This window comes from Rhinolophus ferrumequinum, chromosome 6 (assembly GCF_004115265.2).
Source record: "Rhinolophus ferrumequinum isolate MPI-CBG mRhiFer1 chromosome 6, mRhiFer1_v1.p, whole genome shotgun sequence".
NCBI classification, from domain to species: domain Eukaryota; kingdom Metazoa; phylum Chordata; class Mammalia; order Chiroptera; family Rhinolophidae; genus Rhinolophus; species Rhinolophus ferrumequinum.
This window is the reverse complement of record NC_046289.1, coordinates 51,878,253-51,902,175: the sequence shown is the minus strand read 5'-3', so window position 1 is coordinate 51,902,175 and position 23,923 is coordinate 51,878,253. Positions and strand designations below refer to the sequence as shown.

The 23,923-nt window shown below is 41.5% G+C and overlaps 1 protein-coding gene across 4 annotated transcripts in view; it reads left to right on the top strand.

Moving 5' to 3' along the window:
• The window catches only part of CGNL1 (cingulin like 1), a 142,352-nt gene that overhangs the window by 32,860 nt on the left and 85,569 nt on the right, over nucleotides 1-23,923 (top strand). For all 4 annotated transcript variants that reach the window (XM_033108213.1, XM_033108212.1, XM_033108209.1 and 1 more), the window contains exons 2-4: nucleotides 19,733-21,334; nucleotides 22,126-22,220; nucleotides 23,780-23,885. In XM_033108213.1, the coding sequence (XP_032964104.1) occupies nucleotides 19,748-21,334; nucleotides 22,126-22,220; nucleotides 23,780-23,885 (1,788 nt within the window). In that variant the 5' untranslated portion in view covers nucleotides 19,733-19,747. The remainder of the gene's footprint in view (nucleotides 1-19,732; nucleotides 21,335-22,125; nucleotides 22,221-23,779; nucleotides 23,886-23,923) is intronic.

Genomic DNA, 23,923 nt, shown 5'->3' with positions numbered 1-23,923 from the left:
CTTACAATCTTTCTCCGTGCCATCTACCCTCTTACAATAATGAGCGTGCCCCTCTTTGGAGGCCCTGTGCTTTGTTCCTGTATTCCCACTTCCCTCATCCCCATCATCTGTCTCAGGGCCTGGCACCGGCTCTCCGTGGGGTGGGTTCTTGGTAAATGTCTGTGGAACCAAAGAGCCCGAGTGAAACCTGATGCCCTATCAGAAATCCGTCTGTGCGATTATAGTTCTTTGGCCCCTCAGCTCCGAGCCCTGCCAGAAAAGGAAAAAGGCCAGTCCCTCATGGTTTTCTGCTAGTGAACCCTGAGCAGGCTTACAGGTGGCCACCTCTTTTCTTAGCGTTCTTTCACCATACTTGGAGTCACTGCTGTAGAGCCTGTGTGTGGTAAATCTACCTGCTTTTGGAGACTGAACTATAGCCATGGTTTTATATTCTTCAAGTACCAGAGGTTGAATTAAAAAAACCAAAAAACCCACAGAAATTTGGTTTGGTGCCTCCTATCCTTGAATACACTACAGTTGAAAAAGCGTTTCCACCGTCACGATCTCATTTAATCCCCATGGTAGCCCGCAAAGTGGCCAACCCCTTTACAGTGTGTTAAGCTTTTTTCTTGTTGAGAATGGGAGTGATGACGTCTGAGCTTTTTACATGTTGGGCTGGAAATTCACCATGCCTTGTCATGGGTCAGAGTTCAGGGTGGTGACTTGCCCAGCCTCTGGTGTGCGGTTAGAAGACATTTCTGTTTCCAGGGCTGTTGGAACCACAGCTCACCACCTCTTCCAGAACATGCTCCTTTTCCCCTGAGAATTCTGGGTAGACCCTTGGATTCTGCTTTCCCTTCCTACCGAGCCAGCATCCTTCGGTGACCTCCTCTATCCCTGCTCTTCACATGGCCTCCTCGCTGTCTCAGCCTGTAGCTGTCACCTGGCCATCTTCCTCCTGGTTTGAACTGAAGATCAGCGCCACTGTTGGAGGCACCTGCTCTCAGGGTGTTCTGGGGCCTTTTCTCGTGTCTTCTGCCAGGGCGCACACACAGATAGTCACGGCTGAAGGGTGCTGTCCTGGCAGCCACGTCCTCAGCCTTCTTTTTCATAAGCCTGTGCAGGGGGTCACCAAACTGTAAACCAGATGAGTTCCAGAAGTTTATTTTGTGATTAATTGATTGGTGCTAGAGGGTGTCTTCCTGGGGATTCCACCTCATAACTGGTGGTTAAGGTTCCAGGTCCTCAGCCAACATCTGTTGCACTTGTTTTGTAGCCAGACTCTTGAGTCAAGAAGAAAATGGCCTTTGGAGTCAGACAGGCCTGGTGACTTTTGGCTCTGCCACAGCTTTCTGGGTGACATTGAGCAAGTGATTCAACCTCCTTAAGCTTCAGTTACCTCACCTGTAAAATGGTGATAAGTAATACCTACCAAACAGCGTTGCTGAATAATGGATGAAAAGTGCCTTCCATAGCACTTGGCACTTGGTAAATGCTTAAAGAATGGTTGGTATTAGTTATTACTGTACTATTAATTAGGTATCTAATTTGTTTAATAGCACCAGACACTTAATCATTATTTATCCTGCCATTTCTATGGGTATACTGATTCCAAGGTCCAGCTCAAGTTCTGTATTAGTCACTCATTGAAATGTCTTTTTTCCCTTCTGGTGGTCTCAGATTGCTGGGGGAGAGGGAGAGGAGTCTCCTTCCTTTCTTTCTTCATTCAATTCGTAAACAATTGCATTATATCAGACATGCTCTGGGGCACTGGGGGCAAAGTGGTGAGAAAACCAATATAGACCCTGTTCTCATGGTTCTTATAGTCGGGTGGGGGAGACAGACATCATTAAAATAGGAAGTCATGGAAATGTGAAAATGCAGCTGCGGTCAGGAGCGGTGCTGGGAGAGGGTGTAGGGCGGTGCTGCTGGGTATTTGGTGGGCCCCTGGGTTGGATCTGTGTTGTTGGGTGGCAGACATTCTCTTCGGCTGGGTGGCTTGGGGTTGGGCAGCACTGGGTACAGATCAAAGCAGGGGTGGCGGTAGCGTGGGCCCCAGCAGGTGATGATAGTTCAAGGTATTTGAGACCTCAGGGACACTTACCATGACATGTCCTTCCACCAGTCACTGGGCACACGGTCCAGGTTAGGTCTGAAGACACTGCTCCTGGATCATACCTCTGCCAGGAAGAACAGAACAATCATCCAGGAGCATCACATCACAGGTCCCCGCACAGACATCCAGCGAGTCCCTGAGCTCAGAGTGCTGCACAAGGTGGGTGGGAATATGACCTACGTGTTGATAATTTATGGCATTTTGGCTGCCCAGCAGGCCAGAGGTGTAGGATGATGGGCCAGGAATTGCAAGTGTTGGCTCTGGAGTGACCACACTGATACAGCAGTCGATTTGACTGCCGAGTGACTTTTTTAAAAAGTTACTTAAAAAAACGTTTATTTTAGAACAGTTTTAGATGTACAAGAATATTGCAAAGATAATACAGAGAGTTTCCATATAACCTTTCCCCCATACCCCGGCTCCTCTATTGTTAATGCCATAGATTTGGTTTGTCACAATTAAGAGACAAATGTTGGCAAATTATTTTTAGTTAGAATCCATGCTGTATTCAGACTTGCTTAGGTTTTTTTTTTTTTTTTTTTTTAATCTAATGTCCTTTTTTGTCTATTCTAGGATCCCATCCAGGATACCACATTACATTTAGTTGTAACGTCTCCTTAGGCTCCTCTGGGCTGTGACAGTTTCTGAGACTTCTTGTTTTTGATGACTTTGAGTTTTGAGGAGTACTCATCAGGTATTTTATAGGATGCTCCTGTATTGGAATTTGTCTGATGTTTTCCTCATGATTAGACTGGGGTGACGGGTTTTGGGGAGCAAGGTCACGGAGGTCAAGTACCATGTCATCACAGGACATACGATCAATATGACTTCACACTATGGATCTTGCTCTTGATACAGTGTGGACCTGGCTGAGATCGTGTTAGGTTTCTCCACTGTAAAGTTACTCATTTTATCCTTTCCATACTGTCTTTTCTGGAAGGAAGTCACTATATGCTGCCTACACTCAGTGAGTGAGGTCTAACGCTCCCCTTCCTTTAGGGCAGAGTGTCTAAATCAGTTATTTGGAATTCTTCTGCCGGGGAGATTTATGTATTCTTCCCCCTTTATGTATTTATTCAGTCATTTGCTTATATCAGTATGCATTCATAGATATTTATTTTTTTATACTTTGGGTTCTAGTACAATACTACTTTATTTTGTTGCTCAGAATATTCCAGCTTTGGCCATTGGGAGCTCCATGTCTCTTTGAGATACCCCCATTATTGTGTTTTTTTTTTTGTTTTGTTTTTTAAAGTTCTTCCATACTTTCTGACACTACAAGATGCTCCAGGCTCATCTTGTATATTTCCTGCCCCAGTCCTAGAATCAGCCATTTCTTCAAGGGGTTGTGGTTCCTTTAATTGGAGCATTTATTGGTATTAGGAATCAAATTCTGGGCACTAGGTGCGCTCATATTGCTATTGGGGTGATGTTGCTCCTAAGCCCTTTTGGCTGACAGAGCAAGGGAAAAATGTGTGTACTATATATAAATCTATTTATAAATATGTAAACATTTAGATCTATATTAAGCTAAACATGAGTTTATACTGATATCTCCAACTCTAATCCTTTATTACATGGATCATTCTAGCCTTCTCCCCTTGCATATCTATAACCTCCCACTCCAATAGGCTCTTGCCATCTGCCATCCATTTACTTGTTTAATTCCAGTAGACGTGTATAGTGGTTTCAGAATTGTTAACCCATCCTTCTATGTTAAGCATTTTTATTGACTACAGTAAAATACTTATGTATAGTTCCTTTTGCTTTTGGTCTTGCAGACTCTACTCATTTCCAGAGTTATTTAGATCATTACCTTTTCCTCTCACCCACTTCAGTGAGATTGTTTCATATGTTTGTAATACAGTTAGAGTCATTTGGTCTGATGGCTTTTTAGAAGAGAGAAATGGTAAGATGAAGACTCAGCCCTCAGGGAACTGAGTTAGAAAAAGCTTGTGAACAATTTTCTTATATATACCAAATGTTTGGTGGCTCCATGCTGTTGGATGACCGGATTCTTGTAATCTTTTCTCCCTCTGCTTGCTTTTCTTTCTACCCATTTGCTCTGGACTGAATGTTTGTATCCCCCTAAAATGCAAATGTCGCAGCCCTAACCCTCTCTGTATTTGGAGGCGAGGCTTCTGGGAAGTAATTAGAGTTAGATTAGGTCATGAGGGTGAGGTCCTCATGGTGGGATTAGTGGTTTTAGAAGAAGAGGAAGAGAGCGCTCTCTCTCCATGCACACGCACTGAGAAAAGGCCACATGAGGACAGAGTGAGAAGTCCACCATCTGCAAGCCAGGAAGAGAGCTCTCACCAGGAAGTGAATCAGCTAGCACCTTGATCTTGGACTTCCCAGCCTCCAGAACTGTGAGATATTTCTGTTGTTTAAGCCACCCAGTCTATGGTATTTTGTTTAAGCCATCTAGTCCCTGGTATTTCAGTCTGAGCAGACTAAGACACCATTATACCGGGGGTGCCAAAAAAAAATGTATACACATAACTCGTATTCATCTTTTTTAATCGATATACGCATATATAGTAATTTTTAACTTTAGTACAGTTTTTTCTTTTCTCAAAATGTATATACATTTTTTGTTGGCACCTTCTGTATATAGAAACAGGATAGGCACCCTGGGCTGTTGAGGGGCCCTTCCTTAAACCAAATCCCCCAATTCCCTTTCTACCTTTAAATAACTAAAGGACCGCTCTTTCCTCCAGTGCATCTGGGGTAGGAGATGGGGCCAGGTGATGTTCTTATTGGTGTATTTAGATGTGAGAGTTCCAGGGTAAGGGCTCTCTATTGGAGTTGTTTGAGGATGATGGGATGCTTTTGGCAAAAATAAATGCTTCTCAGTGGGAAGATTATAGTCACCTTGTTGGAGGAAGACCTAACGCCTTTCCCCAAACATCCTGAGCCTATGTGAGAGCTGAAGGGCCTGGTTTTCAAAGCAGGAAGCGCACTGAGAAAGGCTGTGGAGCGCACTCATGGATGGCTCAGAGCTGGATTCGAGTGTCGGCTACAGTGCAGCTGGCTGTCCGGAATGGTGGGCTCCTGTGTGGACTGGGGCCAGTCGTCGGGGCCTGCCCGAGGCTGCGAATGTGGAAGTATTTTGTAAACTGTAACATCACGGTGTGGATGTGAGTGATTGTTAAACGGTCTAACTCAAAGGCCTCCGCTTCCTTGAGGCAGGTGTTTCTCTTGGATGCTGATGTGGGTTTTTAATGTTTCTTCTTTTATTGTTCAGTACGTTTTTTCAGTTTCTTTAGATAAGTCATGTGTTCTCCCTACAACTGTCTGCTCACTTCATACGAGGAGAGAAGTCATACTAGAAGCTGTCACTGCTGTAGGAAACAAAAAGAAGCCTGACGCTTGGGAGAAACGTGTGGTCCTAGATTTAAAAAAAAAAGCAAAAAGCAAAAACCAAACCCTTAACTACCAGGGAGGGACTTCCTTTCATTGTCTCCTTTTTGTGTTTTTTCCCTTTCCTTTTCAGTTTTTTCTTTTTTCTTTGTAGTGATTTTTTTTTTTTCATGTCCAGGGTTTTTGAAAAAAAATTACTTTTAGGGCCTATGTCATTTCACAACTTGGCACCTGTTTTGATAGGACTGTCTGCTTCCTGCTGTCTGGGGACAAACAGAGAGTGTGGGGTAAATTTGTTTAGGCTTCACACAATGATTTCCACTGCTATGACTCAGAGAGGGCTCCCACTGGAGAGATCTACCCAGGAAAACAAATTACACTTTGGTTTTTAATACAAAACCTTTCTAAATTGAGCCCCTAGGAGAAAACTAAGACATTTAAGTACTCTCTCTTTTTGCAATGTTTTCCTATGTGGTCATCAGTTAACCACCCAAATTGAAGTGTATATGTTAATGTTCAACATTAGGCTAGTGTCCACAGGTTAGTTTTGGACATTACAGTTCAGAGGAGGTTAATGTTCAATATTACAAGCTTTTGGAAGAAAACTTGGTACGTAGCATGAGTACTGGAGTTAATTACTTTGTTATTATTATTATTGCAAACTAGAGAATTGATCCCATGTTGCATATTGTGGGACAGTAAGACAAAGATGAGGGACCTGACGTCAGTATTGGATATAATGCAGGAAATTAAACTAGAACTGTTGTTGTTTTGTTACTGGTACAGGAGAAGTGATGATGGGGATGGAATGGATCCCAGAGCTGAGGTTTGGGTCTAAACACTTGGAACTAGAGAGTGGAAAGTGGCTCATCTAATGGAAAGCCAGGGGTGAGTTAGATGGTCTCTGAAAGGCTTTTTACCTTTAGAATGTCATTCTCTGTAGGTTCCCTTCTACCTGGAGTAGCACAGGGGTGGCGCTAAACATTAATAGATCAAGGGGTTCTGTAGAGGGTAGGGGCATGAGTTCGATTTTTTTCTGGGTTGGATTCTTTGTATCAGTGTTTTTTTCTGTTTTTCCCAGCATGAAAAAGGTATTTCCATATGCTTCTGCAAGTGCTCTTAATTAAACACAGGCCATACCTCTTCAGCTGCTCTTGTATACCCTTAGAAGTTCAGCTGCAATGCAGGACAATAGGCAACTGCCAGAGGGAGGGAAAAAAGTACTATTAAATAAAATTAGGTAAGGTCTGGCTCAGAATTCTTTGGGCGTAAACACCAGGTTAAGCGATTTCATTTGCACCGTCCCCTTCCCATCCACCCACTGCAAACACATTTCTGGGAGAGGAAACAACTACAGCAGAGATTTGGTGCTTGGGTGGGATCTAAGTTTTCCATGGCTGCTTTTATTTTTATGTTTTAATTTCTGTGATAATTAACATTCCTTAAAAGAGTCGTTTTTACTTCATTCTTTTGTTAGCCCACTGTGGTTAGGTTTCCATGCCGTCTACTCTAATGACAAAAGTTCTCTTCAAGGTCACCTTGGATCTCCATCCTGCCAGTGGTAGCTCCCTAGTCTTCATCTGCTTATGAGCAGGGTTTCACTTCTTTGACCACTCCTTCCTTTTTGAAACACCAGCTTCTCTTGGCTTCTAGACAAACACCACAGTGTCCTGGTTTCCTCCCATCCCAGTGGCTGCTCTCAGTTGTCTCTGCCTGCTCGTTCTCTTCTTGACTTCTCAGTGTTGGAGTGCTAGGGCATAACCCTCCTGTGGTCTTGTTTGGTGCAGATAATGATTCAGTGGGTCTGGGTGGGGCCTGAGGTTGTGCATTTCTAACAGGCTTCCAGGTGACGTTGTTACTGCTGGGCCCCAGAGCACACTGCACAGCGAAGTGCTGGAGCTGTCCTCAGCTTCTGTGTCTGCATTACTTCCTAGCTGAGTTCCTGCAACCTCTGGCTTTAAATAACATCTTGACTTCTATTGGCGACTTCCCAGCCCACCTGCGATAAGACCCAGAGTCCTTCCAGAGGCCCACAGACCCCATGATTTGGTTCTTACCCGCTGCTCTGCCCTCCCCTGTCTTCCCCTCCTCATCTCTCACTCTGTTCTAGCCAAGTAGGCTTTTCTTGCTGAGTCTCTGACTTGCCTAGCACATTCCTTTCTCAGGAGCCCTTACCTTGCTGTTCTACCTATCCGGCACCTGCACAGCTTGCAAAGATCTCATCTCTTTCACGTCAAATGTTTCCTTCTCAGAGAGGCCTTCCTTGCTCACTATATCTAAAACACACTTTCACCACCACCACCCTGCTCTCTCCCTACCCTGCTTCATTTTCTTTACAGCATCGTCACTAGGTGAGTTACTTGTATATTATTTCTCTCTCCCCACTAGAGTGAAAGTTCTCTGGGGGCAGGACTGTCTCTCCATGTAACTGCTATAGGAGAGTGCCTAGACGGGTAGTAGGCTCTCAGAATGAGCTCGTTAGGATTAAATAAAGCATTAATATCAGCATATCCTGAATGAGCTGCATGACCAATGGTCTGTACCCCTCAATTCCAATGGTGTGTTTATAATTGTTTGGGTTTCAGGTTATGTTATAGTATTTAATTTTCTTGAACTGGAAAAGAACTGAATTGGATTGGACACAAAAGTGAGGCCATCACATTATATGGTGACCCAACATTTTAATGGGAGACTGCACAAATGAAGGTGTCGTATTTGTTTGAATAAAAAAAAAAATTGCAAAATTTGCACAAGGTAACGTGTGTGTGAAGAAATCATGAGGACCTGCGCTGTAGTGGTTGGTACCTTCCTCCTCACCTCACATGTGGTGAGTTAGTTTCAGCAAAATTAACATTATCCTGCATATTAAATTCATGTTGCGAATTGGAATTGTATTGGTTTTGTGATTGTCTTTGTATTTAATGTGCAGATTTGTTTTGGTTTAATGGTATCATAAAAACTATAATTGTTCTTTATTTGTACATTAAGTGAACACTAAATGTCTTTGAGAATTTTTTTCTTTAAAGGCATCTGTACATCATGCAAGCTTGTAAAAGACTGAAATAGGAATTAATCAGTTTTGAAGATGCAGCTGAGGACGGACATCTAGGAACAGGTCTTAACGTCTCAATAGCTCGTGGAAAGCTATTTTCAACAAAATAAGGATGATATAGGCTCTGACTGGGCTATTAAATTTTAACATGCTTTCAAGAGACTGAAATATAAAGATCTCCCTATTCATATGCATACAAAAGAATATACTGACAAACCCCAAAAGGCTAAAATATATAATACTTTTATTCATTTACATAACTGAAAGTTCTTTTTTTGATTACTGATTCAATTTCTGATGATTGAAAAACATCATGAATTGTGAAACTTTCTTACTGGGGACATCTGTATAAAATAAAGATATTTAAATATAAAATAAAGATAATGGAGTTGAGGGCCTTTACCCAAATGCGAGGGCCTGCGTGAGAGGAAGGTATGCAGACAGAAGCTCCCGGTCTACCTTTTGCCCAGGCCCTTTTGCCATCCTCTGGCTCTTAGAACTAGAGAGGAAAGGGTTTTGCACTTGGGAAGTGGGGCCCAGGAGGGAGACAAGTTCTTGTTTTGAAAGGAGATGTGAATAGTCATCCCACATATACAGTTCATGTGAATATATGTGTTTGTTTATATCCTATTTACTTCTATCTTAGTCTCTTTGGGCTGCTTTTCTAACAAAATACCACAGACTAGGTGGCTTGTAAACAACATAAATTTATTTTTCACAGTTCTGGAGGCCGGAAGTCCAAGATCAAGGTACCAGCGTGTGGCATTCTGGTGAGGCCCTCCTTCTGGTTCATAGCCCTCACGTGACGGAAGGGACGGGGGAGCTCTCTGGTGTCTCTTATGGGCCCTAATCCTGTTCATGAGGGCTCCACCCTCATGGCCTAAACGTCTCCCAAAGGCCCCATCTCCTACCATCATCTTTGGGGGTTAGCATTTTAACATGAATTTTAGGGGTGACTCAAACATTCAGACCACAGCAAATTCCAAATATAATTTGAGGCTGTCCTTCTAATGAGCCCAGCTATGCGGAACTGTGAAGCCAGGGAGACTGGGACAGAAGACAAAGAGCAGATGTGAAGATGAGGATGGGATGGCAATGCTTTAGTAAAGGAGAGAGGGACCTAAGGACCTCAGAAATGCTTGAATTATTGAAAAGAACAGCCTGTCCTTCAATTACCTGACTACCTGGCAAGAGCAAGATGCAGCACGTTTGGCATGCGTTGGGGGTCTGGGATAGTCCCCCTTCCCCTGCTGCCTACCCAGAAGAATTCTGGGGAGGAAGATTGAACCGGGCAGTGAAGTCCCTGATGTCATCCAACTTTGGGGGTAATAACTGTCTTCAACAACAGATAACCTGAATTTACAGGTGGGAATCTGCTAGGCTTCTATTTTAGGTTTATTTTAATTTAATTTTTTAATATTTTGGGCAACTTCACAGCGTTATCTTTTTCTCATTTTCAACAGTTAAACACTTTATGATTTTAGTAGGTTTCTATGGACAGTTCCAGGGGCCTTTCATTTATAGCATAGTCTTTCTGGGTCCCATGCAAAGAGCTGATGGATACATTTATGAGACTTGGTTGTTTGTGACTTGATGCCCGCAGGGAGATGGGAAGGCACCAGTCATGGACCCTGCCAGGTGGCTCTGGGTTTTGTAGTCATTTAGCCAAGGTTGCTCATGATGCCCCACTCCCTCAGTCTTCCCTGCTCAGAACAAAGACGTACAGGTTTCTCTGGTTTCATCTTGTACTCTGTGGCCAACAAGAGACGCTTTGCAGAAGGTGTAACATATTCCAGAGGAGAATGTTTAGCTTTGGAGTTCACTCTGCAGAAATCCTCTTTGAGGAGGTGCTGAGAGTCTACAGCTGGCATTGCTGGAATTCCACAGTGTCCCTTTACTCCCCTGAGGAGATGCTTGATAACCTCAGGACTATTTTCTACTTTTGGAACACACACATCTTGTGAACGTGACTGCTGGAGGTGGGAAGAAAAGCCACAGTGATGCTGACCATCACGTTTTAGTGTTTTAAACAGTGATACATTTTCCAGCTGGAGTTGGTGGGCACGCTCCTGAGGGATGGGCTAGATTTGTTAGAAAACACTTGACTTTTTTTTAATTGTTCAAATTTTAAAAGGGGATTCTGAGAGCTGTGTGCATCATACATTGTTCGTTCATTCGTTCATTCATTCATTCATCCATTGCCTGCTATGTGCAGGACACTTCTGGGTGCCAGAACATGGCAAGGAGGAAGGCTTCCCTGAGGAGTGACACGTCTGCTGAGATCTGACAGATAAGACACTGCCTTGCTGGCATTGCCAGTTCAGTGGGACACAGTGACACATTTTGGTCTACAGCCGTCCCAATGACCATGTCAGGATAACTGTACCAGATACGGTTGGAGGCAGAACAATGAAAAAGTGGTCCCTGCTGAGGAAAGAGCTCAGCTCTCAGGGACAGAGGTCTGGGTCTAAATCCTGCCGCTGTCCTGAGCCTGGTGAGAGAGCTTGGGGGAATGAGCACTGCTCAGAGCTTACACATCTCTGAAGAGGAGCAGATAGGATCCCTCAGGCTGGGGGGCTGCGAGGATCTGACCAGACCAGATGTTAGAAAGAAAGCACCCTGCACTTGCCTGGCACCGTGGAGGGAAGACGTGTGTGTCTGATGCAGATTCAGTGGAAAAAACTTAAAATGTGGTTGGTGGGACAGAACTGGAGAGCTTATTTTGAGCTGTATAGAGCTGACAGGGTGCTGGAATGCCAGGGAAGTCAGAAACTGTTGGAACACGTGAGCCTGGAAGAAAGAATAGGATTTTTGTAGCTGAAGAGAGATCGTTTTTTTTACTGGGGGGAAACATTGAAAGCAAGGGACATAAAAACAGTACAAGGATAGAAGCTTCTCTTGCCGGGTACCTGTGAAGATGTTCCCTTCCTCTTGGAACTGTAGTAAAGTCAATTACGTGAACGTGAGCATAAGGTATGCAATGACTTTGAAGAGCTTTTCAGTGCTCAGAGTTGACTATCAGTTAATGAGTGACAAAACAGAAATCTGAGGAGACTCCGCTGAGTTTTAGGAGGCAGTTTATTTCTTGGCCATTTTGGCTTCTGAGTAGGTAGGTTTAGGTGAGTATCATAATATATGTCAGGGATGGAAAGCAGGTTTTATTTTGTGTCTACACTTATTGATTGGCAAATGACCCCATATAAGAAACTATTGCACAAATGTCATGGTTCTGTTATCTCTGGTTAAGAGCTTTTCTGTGTACCTGGCAACACAAAGACAACAACTATTTATTAAATTTCCACTATGGACATAGCACTGTACTTTAGAATCTCATCCCTCTGGTTCCTTAACTAGCCAATAAACGATTTCAGGCTGTTGGTGGTTAATACTGTTTGGTTAAACAGTGGAGTTGTTCGCCTCTGCCTCAGAAGCATTCTAAAACATTTTATGATCAAAGTCAGCTTTCTTGTGGTCATAAATGCCACAGTGAACTTTTTTCAGTTATTTCCTGTCATTTCATTTAGCAGACAATATATGATTTAATTTTCCCAAGCACCTTTTGAAGTCATCATTAATAGTCTGACTTTTGAGATAGGAAAACACTCTGCAAAGTTAAAGAACTCGCGTAGAGCCGGATTTGACCTGAGCCAAATGTCAGACCTGTTTCTCACCCCGGGACCTGGCTGTTTTGCGCCATTACTTGCTTTCAGAATTGCACACTTCTGTATCTTAGCTCTGCACTAGTAGGAGAACTTTTAGAAATCATTTCAGGGTCAAGAAGTGAGCAAGGATCAATAACATTTCTTAAACATTTCGTGGACATGAATTCTGTGTTTTTTTCAGAGACCATGTAGAATATAAAATATCAATCACTGAATTTTAAAATTAAAGCTGGGAATGTAAGAACACCATAAATTAAGTGGTAATACATATTCTAACCAGGTAAGGAAAGAGGAGTGGGATCAAAGCCAACAAAAGTGGAACAAGGAGTGATGTGACGAGACCATCAAAGGGACAGAAGGGAGTGCCCTTGCAAAGGTGAGGTGGAGGGTCCCAGTGAAGCCAGCCTAGCGCCCACACTACAGTCTGAGTGATCAGATTAGTTTGTCCCAGTAACCCCCGCTCTTCACAGCCCTGGTTGATTCTCCAAGGTCTCCAAACCTGGGATAGAAGGAAGCGTCCTACAGGCCTTTCTTTTCTCTTTGCCACCCTCCTTTTTATATGAGGTGGGTTTAGGGGAAAGCTGCAGCACTCAGTATTGAAAATGTATTTATTTTTCTTCCAAAATAGAAAAGTTTTGGTTGTCATGCTCATTTAAAGAGATTCAAAGCATACTGGACTCTGTAAAGTAGACAGCAAGTCTGCTCTCATGTGCCAACCTAAAAATTTGTTTTTGAAATTGTTTTTCCAGGGATTTCTGAAGGCTGACTGTGTGTGAAAACATTTCCTTTGAACCTCTTAAAATTTTGAGCAGTTTCTAGTGTTTGCACTACAGAATGGATGGATAGGTAGGTAGACAGAAACAAAGAAAAAGAAAGAAAGAAAGAAAGGAAGGAAGAAAGAAAGAAAATAAAACTTAGTTTAGGTAAGGCTGCCTCTTTCTGTCTTGTTTGGGAATACTTTGAAACACCAGTATGCATTTTGCTAACTTTGAGTTTTCCACACTCTGATTTTTCACTTTTATCTAGTTTGAGGTTCTAATGTGGATATTTCCACATAAAATTCTTCTCGCCAGTCTACAGGCAAATCCTTTAGGAGAATGTTTTGTCCCCTCTTTAGACGTGTTTACTTGTGTGTATCATCAGTCCAGCAGTGGCTTCCTTCTGAAGGAGACAGCTACTGAATCCCACCCAGGGGAAGTTACTTTTGGTTTGTAGCTCCCTTCTCATTTCCTGGAAGTAAGCTCAAGCCTGCAGTGAGGCGCATTACCCCTCACTTCTGCTTTAGGTACTCTTTTAAATAACTTGTATGATAAAATACAACTGTTCATCCTAAGCCAACATGCATGGAATCCCTCCACCTTGCCAGCTACCATGCAGGTGCTTGGGCTAGCCTGGCGTGGCTGGTGGCACTGTTGTCCTCAGGAGGGAGGGCAAGCCATAGCCAATTGCTTGGCTGCATTTCCACAGTAGCCATGAGGGCCTCTGGAATGGCTGGTGAATATGCTTCCAGGTTTTGGAGGTGCCACTGAGAATCAGCGTAGACGTGTAGCCCAACATTTTGGCTAATCTTCGTAATCAGCTGATAATGTGTGATGGCCCAGAGAGGAAATGTTTCTATCTGGCATATGTTCATAGTTCTTTCAAGTGTTAAGCACTTTGTTCTTACAAACACACTCATTGATCTCACAAACGAAAGCAATTATCATCATTTAGTGGTCTTTTCCAAAAGCATTATTTCCACTTCAAAACACTGCTTTGATTTGCCAAATGCCACAGTGTTACATTCTGGCAATTGGTCAGCGTGTACTGCCAAATTCTGTAAGCCCTCGGTTGGGCTTAGTCCCTGGCTGAGCACGTGTGCTTATGGAGTGCATTAGGATAGTGACGTGACCGTGTCTGAAAACGGAGAACAGGTGTCCTCAAATTCATTCATTAACTCAGTGTTTACAGTGTGATTGGGATGGAAATCCATATTTGCTTAGGACACCAGTGCCCAGCTGAAAAATGTCATGCCATGAAAATGTTGGATTGAGGGTTGTTGTCAAGGAAATGTAAATTGTAGAAATTTCATGAAATTCAAATATGCGGATTAATTTGCCAACAGGAGGCTAAGATTGCAGTAAACCAATGTGGTCTTATTCAAAGATTGAAATGTAATTAGTGTTAACTGTAGTAGCAGCAACTGATGAAAATGACTATAAATCCCTAGAAAATAATTTTATTAATAAGTAGTAGAAGTAATATTTTCATAGCAAAGTCAGAGCCAGCATAATAATAAGTGATTATTGGTGAGTAAAATGACCTCATTTAGTAAATATCATTAAAGAAAATCACAGTGAATAAATTTGTTTGTACAGAAGCTCTTCTGTTAAAAAAATATTTTTAAATAAACTTTAATGAGTACAAACACTTGCAGAGATCCAGAGTATAACATGCCAACGTGGCTCAGAAACAAGGGATCAGGACATCTGAGCCCTCCGGTCTTGGCCTTCGTGCACTGTTTCATCACTCTAAAGCACGTTAGCTGTTCTGGTTCTAGTACTAAAGCATTTCACAAGTGTTATTAGCCTCCTCAAGCTAGATGCTAGGGCTCTCCTTTTCAAAATCCCACTCAGAAGATAGTAAAGGACTAAAAACCAAACCTACCAAGACAAAGAAGGGCAGTGGAGACTTAGCAGAGGAGAGCTCCGAAGCAAATGGAGGGCCGATAATTGAATTCGTGGAGTCATAGATGCCTCAATCTAAAGTGCTGGCAGTATAGAAATGAGGTGATTTGCCTGCAGAACTGGCTCAGAAATGGAAGGTACCAGTTACTGTAAGATGGCAGAGTGAGGGGCCAACATCCAGGGAATCATTTCAGAGCCATGAGAACTAGAGCAGTTAGACCTCCAGGGTCTCCTCTGTATCCTGGTTATCAGGGCCCCCACTGGCCCCTGCCCTCTCCCCACACCAATAGCAGGTGGAGGCCTGTTCTCTGGAGAAACAGAACTGGAATGACGTGGGAAGGGGGTGTGGGTGACTGAAAACAGGGATAGAACGAGAGTTGGGACCTCTATGCTTGTCGCCTGCCCTGTCCCATAACAGGCCAGCTCTAGCCCCAACAAGGGACTGGAGGTTTCTCTTCTTGAGAAATCAAACAGCTGTAGAAAAATATGCCCCCAGATACTGAAATGTACGGGTACCTCAGTGGAACGCTTGGCACCTTTTCTTCACATTACTTGAAGCTTGCTAGCAGATAACTCCTCTCCACATGGATCATGCCTCCAACATGCTTTTAGTACATTGCTCTTCAGTAGGATCAGCCAGTGAAGAATCCGAGTCATATTAGAAAAGACTCAACACAAAAGACGTGGACCACAACAAACCAGAAAAGGGAAACCTTGCAGGAAATGGAGATGTTTTAGGCAGCAGAGAAAATGTATTTTTTTTTTTTTTTAAGTTACAGTCATCTCAGAGAGAGAAGCTATTTCATGTCTAAAATGAGAATAGCACTTATGAAAGAGAAACAATTAGAGAACAAGGAAGAGATAATGGAAATAAATTAAATACTTGAATTAAAAAAAAGTTGAAGATGTATTTCTTCAAAGTAGAACAAAAAAAGGTGGAGTTGAAAAGCAGATGAGAAAAGAAATGCGAAAAGTTGAAATTTGGTCTAAAAGAGTCAACATTACTAACATATTAGATGCAAAAATTAAAAAAAATGGTCCTCTGAACATGGTCATAGAAATAACACAAGAGTATTTCATAGAACTAACATGAATTTTCAGATTGAAGACATGAATTTTCAGATTGAACGAATATATTAAGTGCCTGTGTTTTATAAAAGTGACCAATTTTATAAAACCCTTACTTGGGTATGTCACTGTGAAATTTCAGGTTACCAGGGACAAAGAAAAGGTCCCAAAAACTTTCAGAAAAAAAATAATCAGGGCACACACAGAGGAAAGGATATAATAATAGCACCAGAATTCTTAATAGCATTCCTGGAAGCTAGAAGATAATGCAGTAAATACTTTAAAAAATCTGAAAGAAAATGATTTCTAACTTAGATTTTAAATCCAGTTAGACTATCAATAAAAAGTAAGCATAGGATAAAGACATTTTTCAGAATACAGGGACTCAAAAAATTTATTCCCAGGATCTTTTTTTAAAAAGCTATTGGAAATGTGCTCCATTAGACCAATAGGGTAAACTAAGAAAGAAGAAGACAGGAAACTTGGGAAGAGAGCATCCATACCCTAACCAGGGCAGGAAGATGGAAGGCTGCAGGAGGGAGGTCAACGGGGAAAAAAATCACCAAGTTATTTGGTATTTTGATCATCTGGAAATTAATACTGGTAAGCATCTAATAGTTGAGATCTAGCTGATGAAAGGATTCAAGGATAGGTATGTAGAAAACAAGACAAGTAAAAATAGCAATCAATTATTAACTCTAGAAAAGTTAAACTTTTATAAGAAAGGAAAGATGACCAGAGTCTACAGTTTGGCTCTTTGGTGAATAATATTTATATATGGTCATAATAATATAAATAGTTGGCTCTTGATTTTATCGTTGGGAAGCTAGCAAAATGAGAAGTTCCTTATACGCTGTGTCATCTATCATGTGTAAAACTGGCAGGTTAAATTGTAGCTAGGCATATTACTTAGCAACATGGAGGTAAGTACTGTGTTTCCCTGAAAATAAGACCTAGCCGGACAATAGGCTCTAATGTGTCTTTTGCAGCAAAAATTAATATAAGACCCGGTCTCATTTTACTATAATATAAGACCAAGTCTTAATATAATATAATATAATATAATATAATATAATATAATATAATATAATATAATATAATATAAAATAAAACAATACAATACAATATAATATAATATAATATAATATAATATAATGCTGGGTCTTAAATTAATTTTTGCTCCAAAAGATGCATTAGAGCTGATTGTCGGGCTAGGTCTTATTTTCGGGGAAATGTAGCTACAATTTGCAGTTGGTTTCTTCTGGGGAATGTGATCAGGATAGGGGAAAGGAAGCTGGAGAGTACAGGTTTTCATTATATTTCATTTTACTTTGATTAACAATAAAATTATTATTTAAAAATGTTAATGTAACTGAAGAAAATGAAAGTAGACCCAATGAAATAATTGGAATTGGTGAGATAATGATGAATTTTGCAGATGAATATACCTCTCCAAGTTGTTCCTATTTGTAAAATGGGAGGTGATGGCATCTAACATGTTTTACATTTAAAAGGATAATCATCAAGAAAAACTGACAGCATCATTCTTGTAATAGTAGACAAACGTATCCCAGAATACCCAAGACAAATCAGGAAGACAAAATAAGTAAGGATGTGCTATAGCTGAATTAAATAATTGGTAAAGTTATATTAATGGATATACCGGGGGTGCCAAAAAAATGTACGCAGGTAGACACTTTGGTTAGCGTTGCTCAAGCAATAGTTTGCTGGAATCAGAAGTGTCTGGACGCTGATGGTAACCACTTTGAGTATCTCTTGTAATTGCAGAAGTCAAATGTGACTTGTATTCATCTTTTGTTATCACTTTATATTGAGTATTACAATTTTAATATAGTTTTCCTTTTTTAAAATGTGTATACATTTTTTTGGCACCCTCTCTATTTTGATGCCATGCCTTAAAAAAGACACTACACCTAGCACCCATTAAACACTGACAAAAATTATCCATATGTTTGCCCACAAAGGAAACTTCAATACATTTAAAAAGGAAGAAATAATAGACTTCATTTTCTGACTACAATGCAAGTAGAAATTAACAATATAGAAATAAAGCCCCACCAAGCCAAAACAACACAGCAACAAACATGCTGGATATGAAAAAACTTCCTCAAAAACAACTCTTGGGTCAAAGAAGAAATCAAAACCACAAATTGAAACCATCTAGAAAATAATAATAGAAACATTACTGTGTTGGAAACAATTGGCTGTCTTCCCAATGTCCATCATTGTCTTGCTCTTTTTACTAATGGAACACTGATTTTGCTGAGAGTGTCACAGACCCTGTTACCCAGCCCCACTTTTGAGAGGGTGGTGGTAGTGGTGGGGTGGTAGGATGTGTGTGTGTCACATGATTAAGTTCTCACCGATAAGACGCAAGGGATTATTGGTGGGTGGAACTTCTAGGAAAGCTCCTTAAAAAGAAGGTTGACTCAGTTGGCCTAATGAGCCTTTGGCATATGTTATGCTGGATCAGCCACCTTATAATCCTAAGGTATCTAATGCATACTAAATGTAGATAAGTGGAAAGATGAAGGAGGTGTTCCTCAAAAATATCCTGGGATCCATTCCAGCCCTGAACTTCCTATCTCTGGGGAAAAAGGAAAATCCCAACTCTTCTTAAGTTGCTGTTTTGGGTCTGTTTTGTTAGGAGGAACCAACAAAATTCCTAACGAACACAGTCACATATCACAATTTATGGAATATAATTAAAGAATGAAAATAAACAAATGAAGCATGCAAATCAAGAAAATAACAAAATAAAGGAAAACAGAAGAAAATAGTGCTCAAACTAGAACGCAATAAATTAGGAAATTAAAAAAATATATCTAGTTCTTTAGGGGAACAATAATTAAAATATAGGCATATATTTTACCTGTGTAATCAAGAAATAGCACAAATAAATAAAAATAGACAATGAGAAATAGATGTAGAGGAGATGAAATAATTTATTCTTTGTAAAACTTTGTGCAAATACATTTGAAAATGGGATCAAATAGATGCTTTTCTTGGAAAATATGCTACCAGATTGACTCCAGAATAGGAACACTCTCAAAGGCCCCTAACAGCTATAGAATTGAGACCGCTATCATCTTTGACCACTTGTTACCAGTCTTCCTGCATCTCCTTTGCGGTTGGAGTTTTTCAAGTGTTACTTGATCTTTTTTGGTACGGAAAAATGATTGGAAATTATTTTTAATCACTTATTCTCACAGTCACTCTCACAAAGAACTCATTCCTTAAAGTAAAAATATTGTCAACAGTATATCCAAATAAATAGTGATAAAAGATTTCAGAGCAGGGTTGTACGTTAAAAAGGTTTGAAAGGGTTGTTTGGGCAGGTAAATTAACAGCATAGAAAGAAAGAAAAATGGTGAGCCATCAGAACACCAAAGCTCTTAATTTCATGGAAAAGTACCTTGTTCTCAAATGCTGGTAACTGGAACATCCCTGTTGGTTAAAAATAAATAGCATCAAGTGTGAGGAAACCAATTAAGGGAAAAACGAAGCAACCAGAACAACCTGTCAGCGAGAAACCGAATCATGAAGTTATGCCAAAGGCATCAGGTCATTACACCAGTTGTCCACCCTAAGGCCAGGGTTCAGGCCCAGTGTTGACAAAGACTGTGGTCATGTGGGCCCAGGGGCATCCAGAAAGGCCTGTCTGGGTGGGCATTTGGTTCTGAAGTTTTCTTGCTGGTGAAAGTGTTTTGTTTTCTTTGAACTTTGAAATTTCCCCACATAATCTGCATTTAAACGATGTAATTCTAACTTAATGTCCTCTTCTTACCCTGTGTTTCCCTGGCAGCTGGAGCAGTGAGCCATGGAGCTGTATTTCGGTGAATATCAACACGTGCAGCAGGAATACGGCGTCCATCTGAGACTCGGAAGTGATGAAACCAAAAAATCAAGGAACTCCCAGCACTCTAAAGCAGGCTCCTATGGTGTCAGTATTCGGGTACAAGGAATTGATGGCCACCCCTACATAGTCCTGAATAACTCAGAGCGCTGTCTGCCAGGCACATCTTTTTCTGAAAATGGGCCATCATTTCCGGCTCCAATGATGAATAACCTGCCTGTGCATCCCAACAACGGGGCAGTGCTAGAGGAGGAGAACAGTTCAGAAGAACTGCAGCTTCCGGAAAACCCATATGCTCAACCCAGCTCAGCCAGAAACCTGAAGCACCCCTCTCTCTTTGAGGGCAAGAATGGAGTTCTAGAGTGCAAAGAGGGGCCAATGAAGCCATCCCACCTGCTGAACTCTCAGAGGCATCCAGAGCTTTTGAAGCCCTATGACCCTGAAAAGAATGAGTTGAACTTACAAAATCACCAGCCTCCTGAGAGTAATTGGCTAAAAACCTTAACAGAAGAAAGTACCAACAACAAAAAGGTTTGGACTTGCTTTCCCAAGTCTAGTAGTTCTCAGCCTACCAGCTCTCCTGTGGGAGACCTGGCCAAATGCAATGTGACAGCCATACGCTTATGCAGCTCAGTGGTCATAGATGACCCCAAGAAGCAGACCTCCGTGTGTGTGAATGTTCAGAGCTGTGCCAAGGAGGGGCTGGCAGAGGAGGCCCTTTCTCCTAGTGGGAGGCTCCTAGCAGCACACAACCCGCACACCCACCCTGAAACCAAGAAAACCAGGCCGGACGTGCTTCCCTTCCGGCGACAAGATTCAGCTGGTGCTGTGCTGGACGGAGCTCGGTCTCGGAGGTCGTCCTCCTCATCCACGACGCCCACTTCGGCCAATTCCTTGTACAGATTTTTACTTGATGATCAAGAATGTGCCATCCATGCAGACAATGTGAATCGTCATGAAAACAGAAGGTATATCCCCTTTTTGCCAGGTACTGGGCGGGATATTGATACGGGATCCATTCCTGGCGTGGATCAGTTAATTGAAAAATTTGACCAAAAGCCTGGGCTGCAAAGGAGAGGAAGATCTGGGAAGCGAAACAGAATCAATCCAGAAGACAGGAAGAGGTCCAGAAGCGTGGATAGTGCCTTTCCTTTTGGTCTCCAAGGGAACTCGGAGTACCTAAATGAATTTAGCAGGAACTTGGGCAAGTCCACCGAGCACCTCCTGCGCCCGTCGCAGGTGTGTCCGCAGAGGCCGGCGGCCCAGGAGCACGGTGGGAAACAGAGTGCCGGCCGGGCCTCCGCCAGGCTGCCGGGAGCCCACCCCAGGCCTCCCCAGCACAGCAAAGATGGTAAAGGGCCAGAAAGTAAAGGTGGTCAGGAAAGTATGAACACGCGTGCGTCCTCCCTCCCAGCACAGAATAAAAAGGAGGAGGAAATCAAAACAGCCACTGCCACGCTGATGTTACAGAACCGGGCGCTGGCAACTTCTCCTGACTCTGGTGCCAAGAAGATTTCTGTGAAGACATTTACTTCCACGTCAAATACTCAGGTAATCCTTATGTGAGTTACCCCCCTCTAAATGTCCTAAATCCTGCAGCCTCATGTTGTGGGAGTCTATAGAAATACATATCCTCCGTCTGGAATGGGTAATTGCACGTCCAATTTTTTTCAGTTTTTCCCTACAGATAGGTCCTACTGCCAATTGTACGGTTTTCTAAGTTAACTCAAGTACAGCTAGATTCCCACTGGGGTCTTTTCTGTAAAGTAACGTGTCAAACACTAGAGAGAAGTTTGGCTTTTTTGTTTCTATAGATGTGAAATCTGAAAGTATGTGGAATTTGCTTCCACACAGAGGTACCAGGCTTAAGTTTGTGTAGATTTATTAATTTTCCTCATGAACTTGAGTGACTGGGTTAATTTCTGGCCTGAGCAATTAGGTTAATTTTCATTTAGATTAATCCTACAGTGATAGAATTTACTTAACTGGTCCATTTAGTATTTTGGTAGTCACAATAAAAAAAATTAATGATAATGATAAAAAGGTTCGTAAATGTCAGGCACTCTTTGTTATATATTATATAGGATGGCACTAACCCTGTGAAGGTAGGTCGTGTTAACCTCAATTTATAGGTGACAACATTGAGGTAAGGAAAAGTTAAGTATCTTGCCCAAGGTTACAGAGCTACGCCTTAAGTGGTAGAGCCAGAGGTGAGCGGAATCCTTACCTGAGGAACCCTGTTTTTTGGAAAATAGGAATGTGTTTGGAAGCTTCTGCTTCAGGGTTTTGCCTTCCTCCTGGAAACACCATCCTGTGATCTAATAACAGACATTGTGTTCCAGGCCACACCGGATCTGTTAAAAGGCCAGCAAGAGCTCACTCAACAAACCAACGAGGAGACAGCCAAGCAGATACTTTACAATTACCTCAAAGAAGGGTTAGTGATTTTCCTTAAAGGAGCAACGTATTGTCATTTCTGGTGGGGCTCTTCATTTCCTTTTCTGAGACCTTGCGTTTTGCCCTCCCTCCCGCCCTATGTGAGCCATTCAGGGTTAAGATGCAATGGCTGCAGTTTTCACAGCAGCATTTAAATTTCGGATGGTGGGGAGTGAAGCTCAGGGGAGGGGTATGTAGGGGAGGACATTATACTTTAAAAATTAAAAATGAATGTATTTTTAAATGACTACTGTTTTTAAGAACAAATTCAAAGATAGGAAGAATGTCTGTTACTCAGTTTTGAATTAAGTCTGCCATCACCGTGAGTTCTTCCATGCACACAATAGTACTCTATCATCCCTTATTAGGAAGTTACAAATAAAAATACTTCCTTTCCTCCCCAGGGTTGACATTGGCCAGGAGCCCCTGCTTCCATTATTTTTAAAGCACGTATGAGTCATTTAAAAGCAGCGTTTTCCACATACTTATCTTGGAGGTTGGGTTTGAGTAATCTGGTTTTCAGTCCTTACTTAGATACTAATTGCACTGGAATTCTAGGTCAGGAATTTGAAGTTTCTGTTTCAGTTCTCTCATCAGATATGATTAAAAAGAAAGCTTTACAGCCTGACATGACTGAAAGTCATTTGGCAAATACTGATTGGTATCAAAACACTTCATGTGTTTGTATTGTGCCTTACAATTATTTGTTAGTAACAGAGGGCTGACAAAATAGTCAGGTTCAAAATATAAGATACGGGTTCTTTTGGGAAAACAAAAAAGAGTAACCAAAGAGATTCTTCTAGTTAAGATCTAGTTATTATTAGTGTCTCTGTGAAGGATTTTGCCATATTAAAGTTAAAGTAGAAGAACTTTTGATTTTTGAAATTCTCTAAATTCTTTTATTTACTTTTTTTTTTTGGCTCCTGATTTATTAAGAGAGTGGTGAGACAGACTTTAGTGGGAGGTGCCTATTTAAGGAAACATAATTTAAAATGTTTTCCTAATTGCCAGGTATGTGTGATAGAAGGTGTGGTGGAGGTTAGTAAGACTTTATCCGATCATGATCATTACCTATGAAAGTCTAGACAAAGGGCTGCTGTGTTGACAATCTTGGCTTGGGAGATTTATTTTTTTAAACACAGGCTAACCAAGTTAAGATCACTGTGGATCATTCTTAGTGTAAGATTTAAAAGTAAAATGTCTCACACACAGGAGAAATTCCTTGTTGGAATGAATATAATTCATTTGACTCAAACAAATTACTAAATTTTCAGTGGATGTTTTCTGCAAGCTTATTTAGAATGTGGTTATGTCTCTTTCACATGTTTGTAAATGCGACCTCCTGTCCCAAAATGAGTGGTAATATAGAATAATTTATTTGATGAAAAATACACCATCCATCCTGCTCTTTTCATACTGGTTTTATATGTGGCCTTAATTAATTCGCCTCTTGTAATTTATCTTCTTAAAGGGCTTGTTGTTTGTGTGTCATAGCACATAAAATATTTTGAGACCAATGGTTGTGCCCCTCATTGTTCTTTTCTTTTGCTGCTTGTTCAGAAGCACCGATAATGATGATGCTACTAAAAGAAAAGTTAACCTGGTCTTTGAGAAAATCCAGACTTTAAAGTCTCGAGCAGCAGGGAGCATGCAAGGAAGTAATCAAGTAAGTCAAAGTTTTGTATCTTGCAGAAGACATTTAAC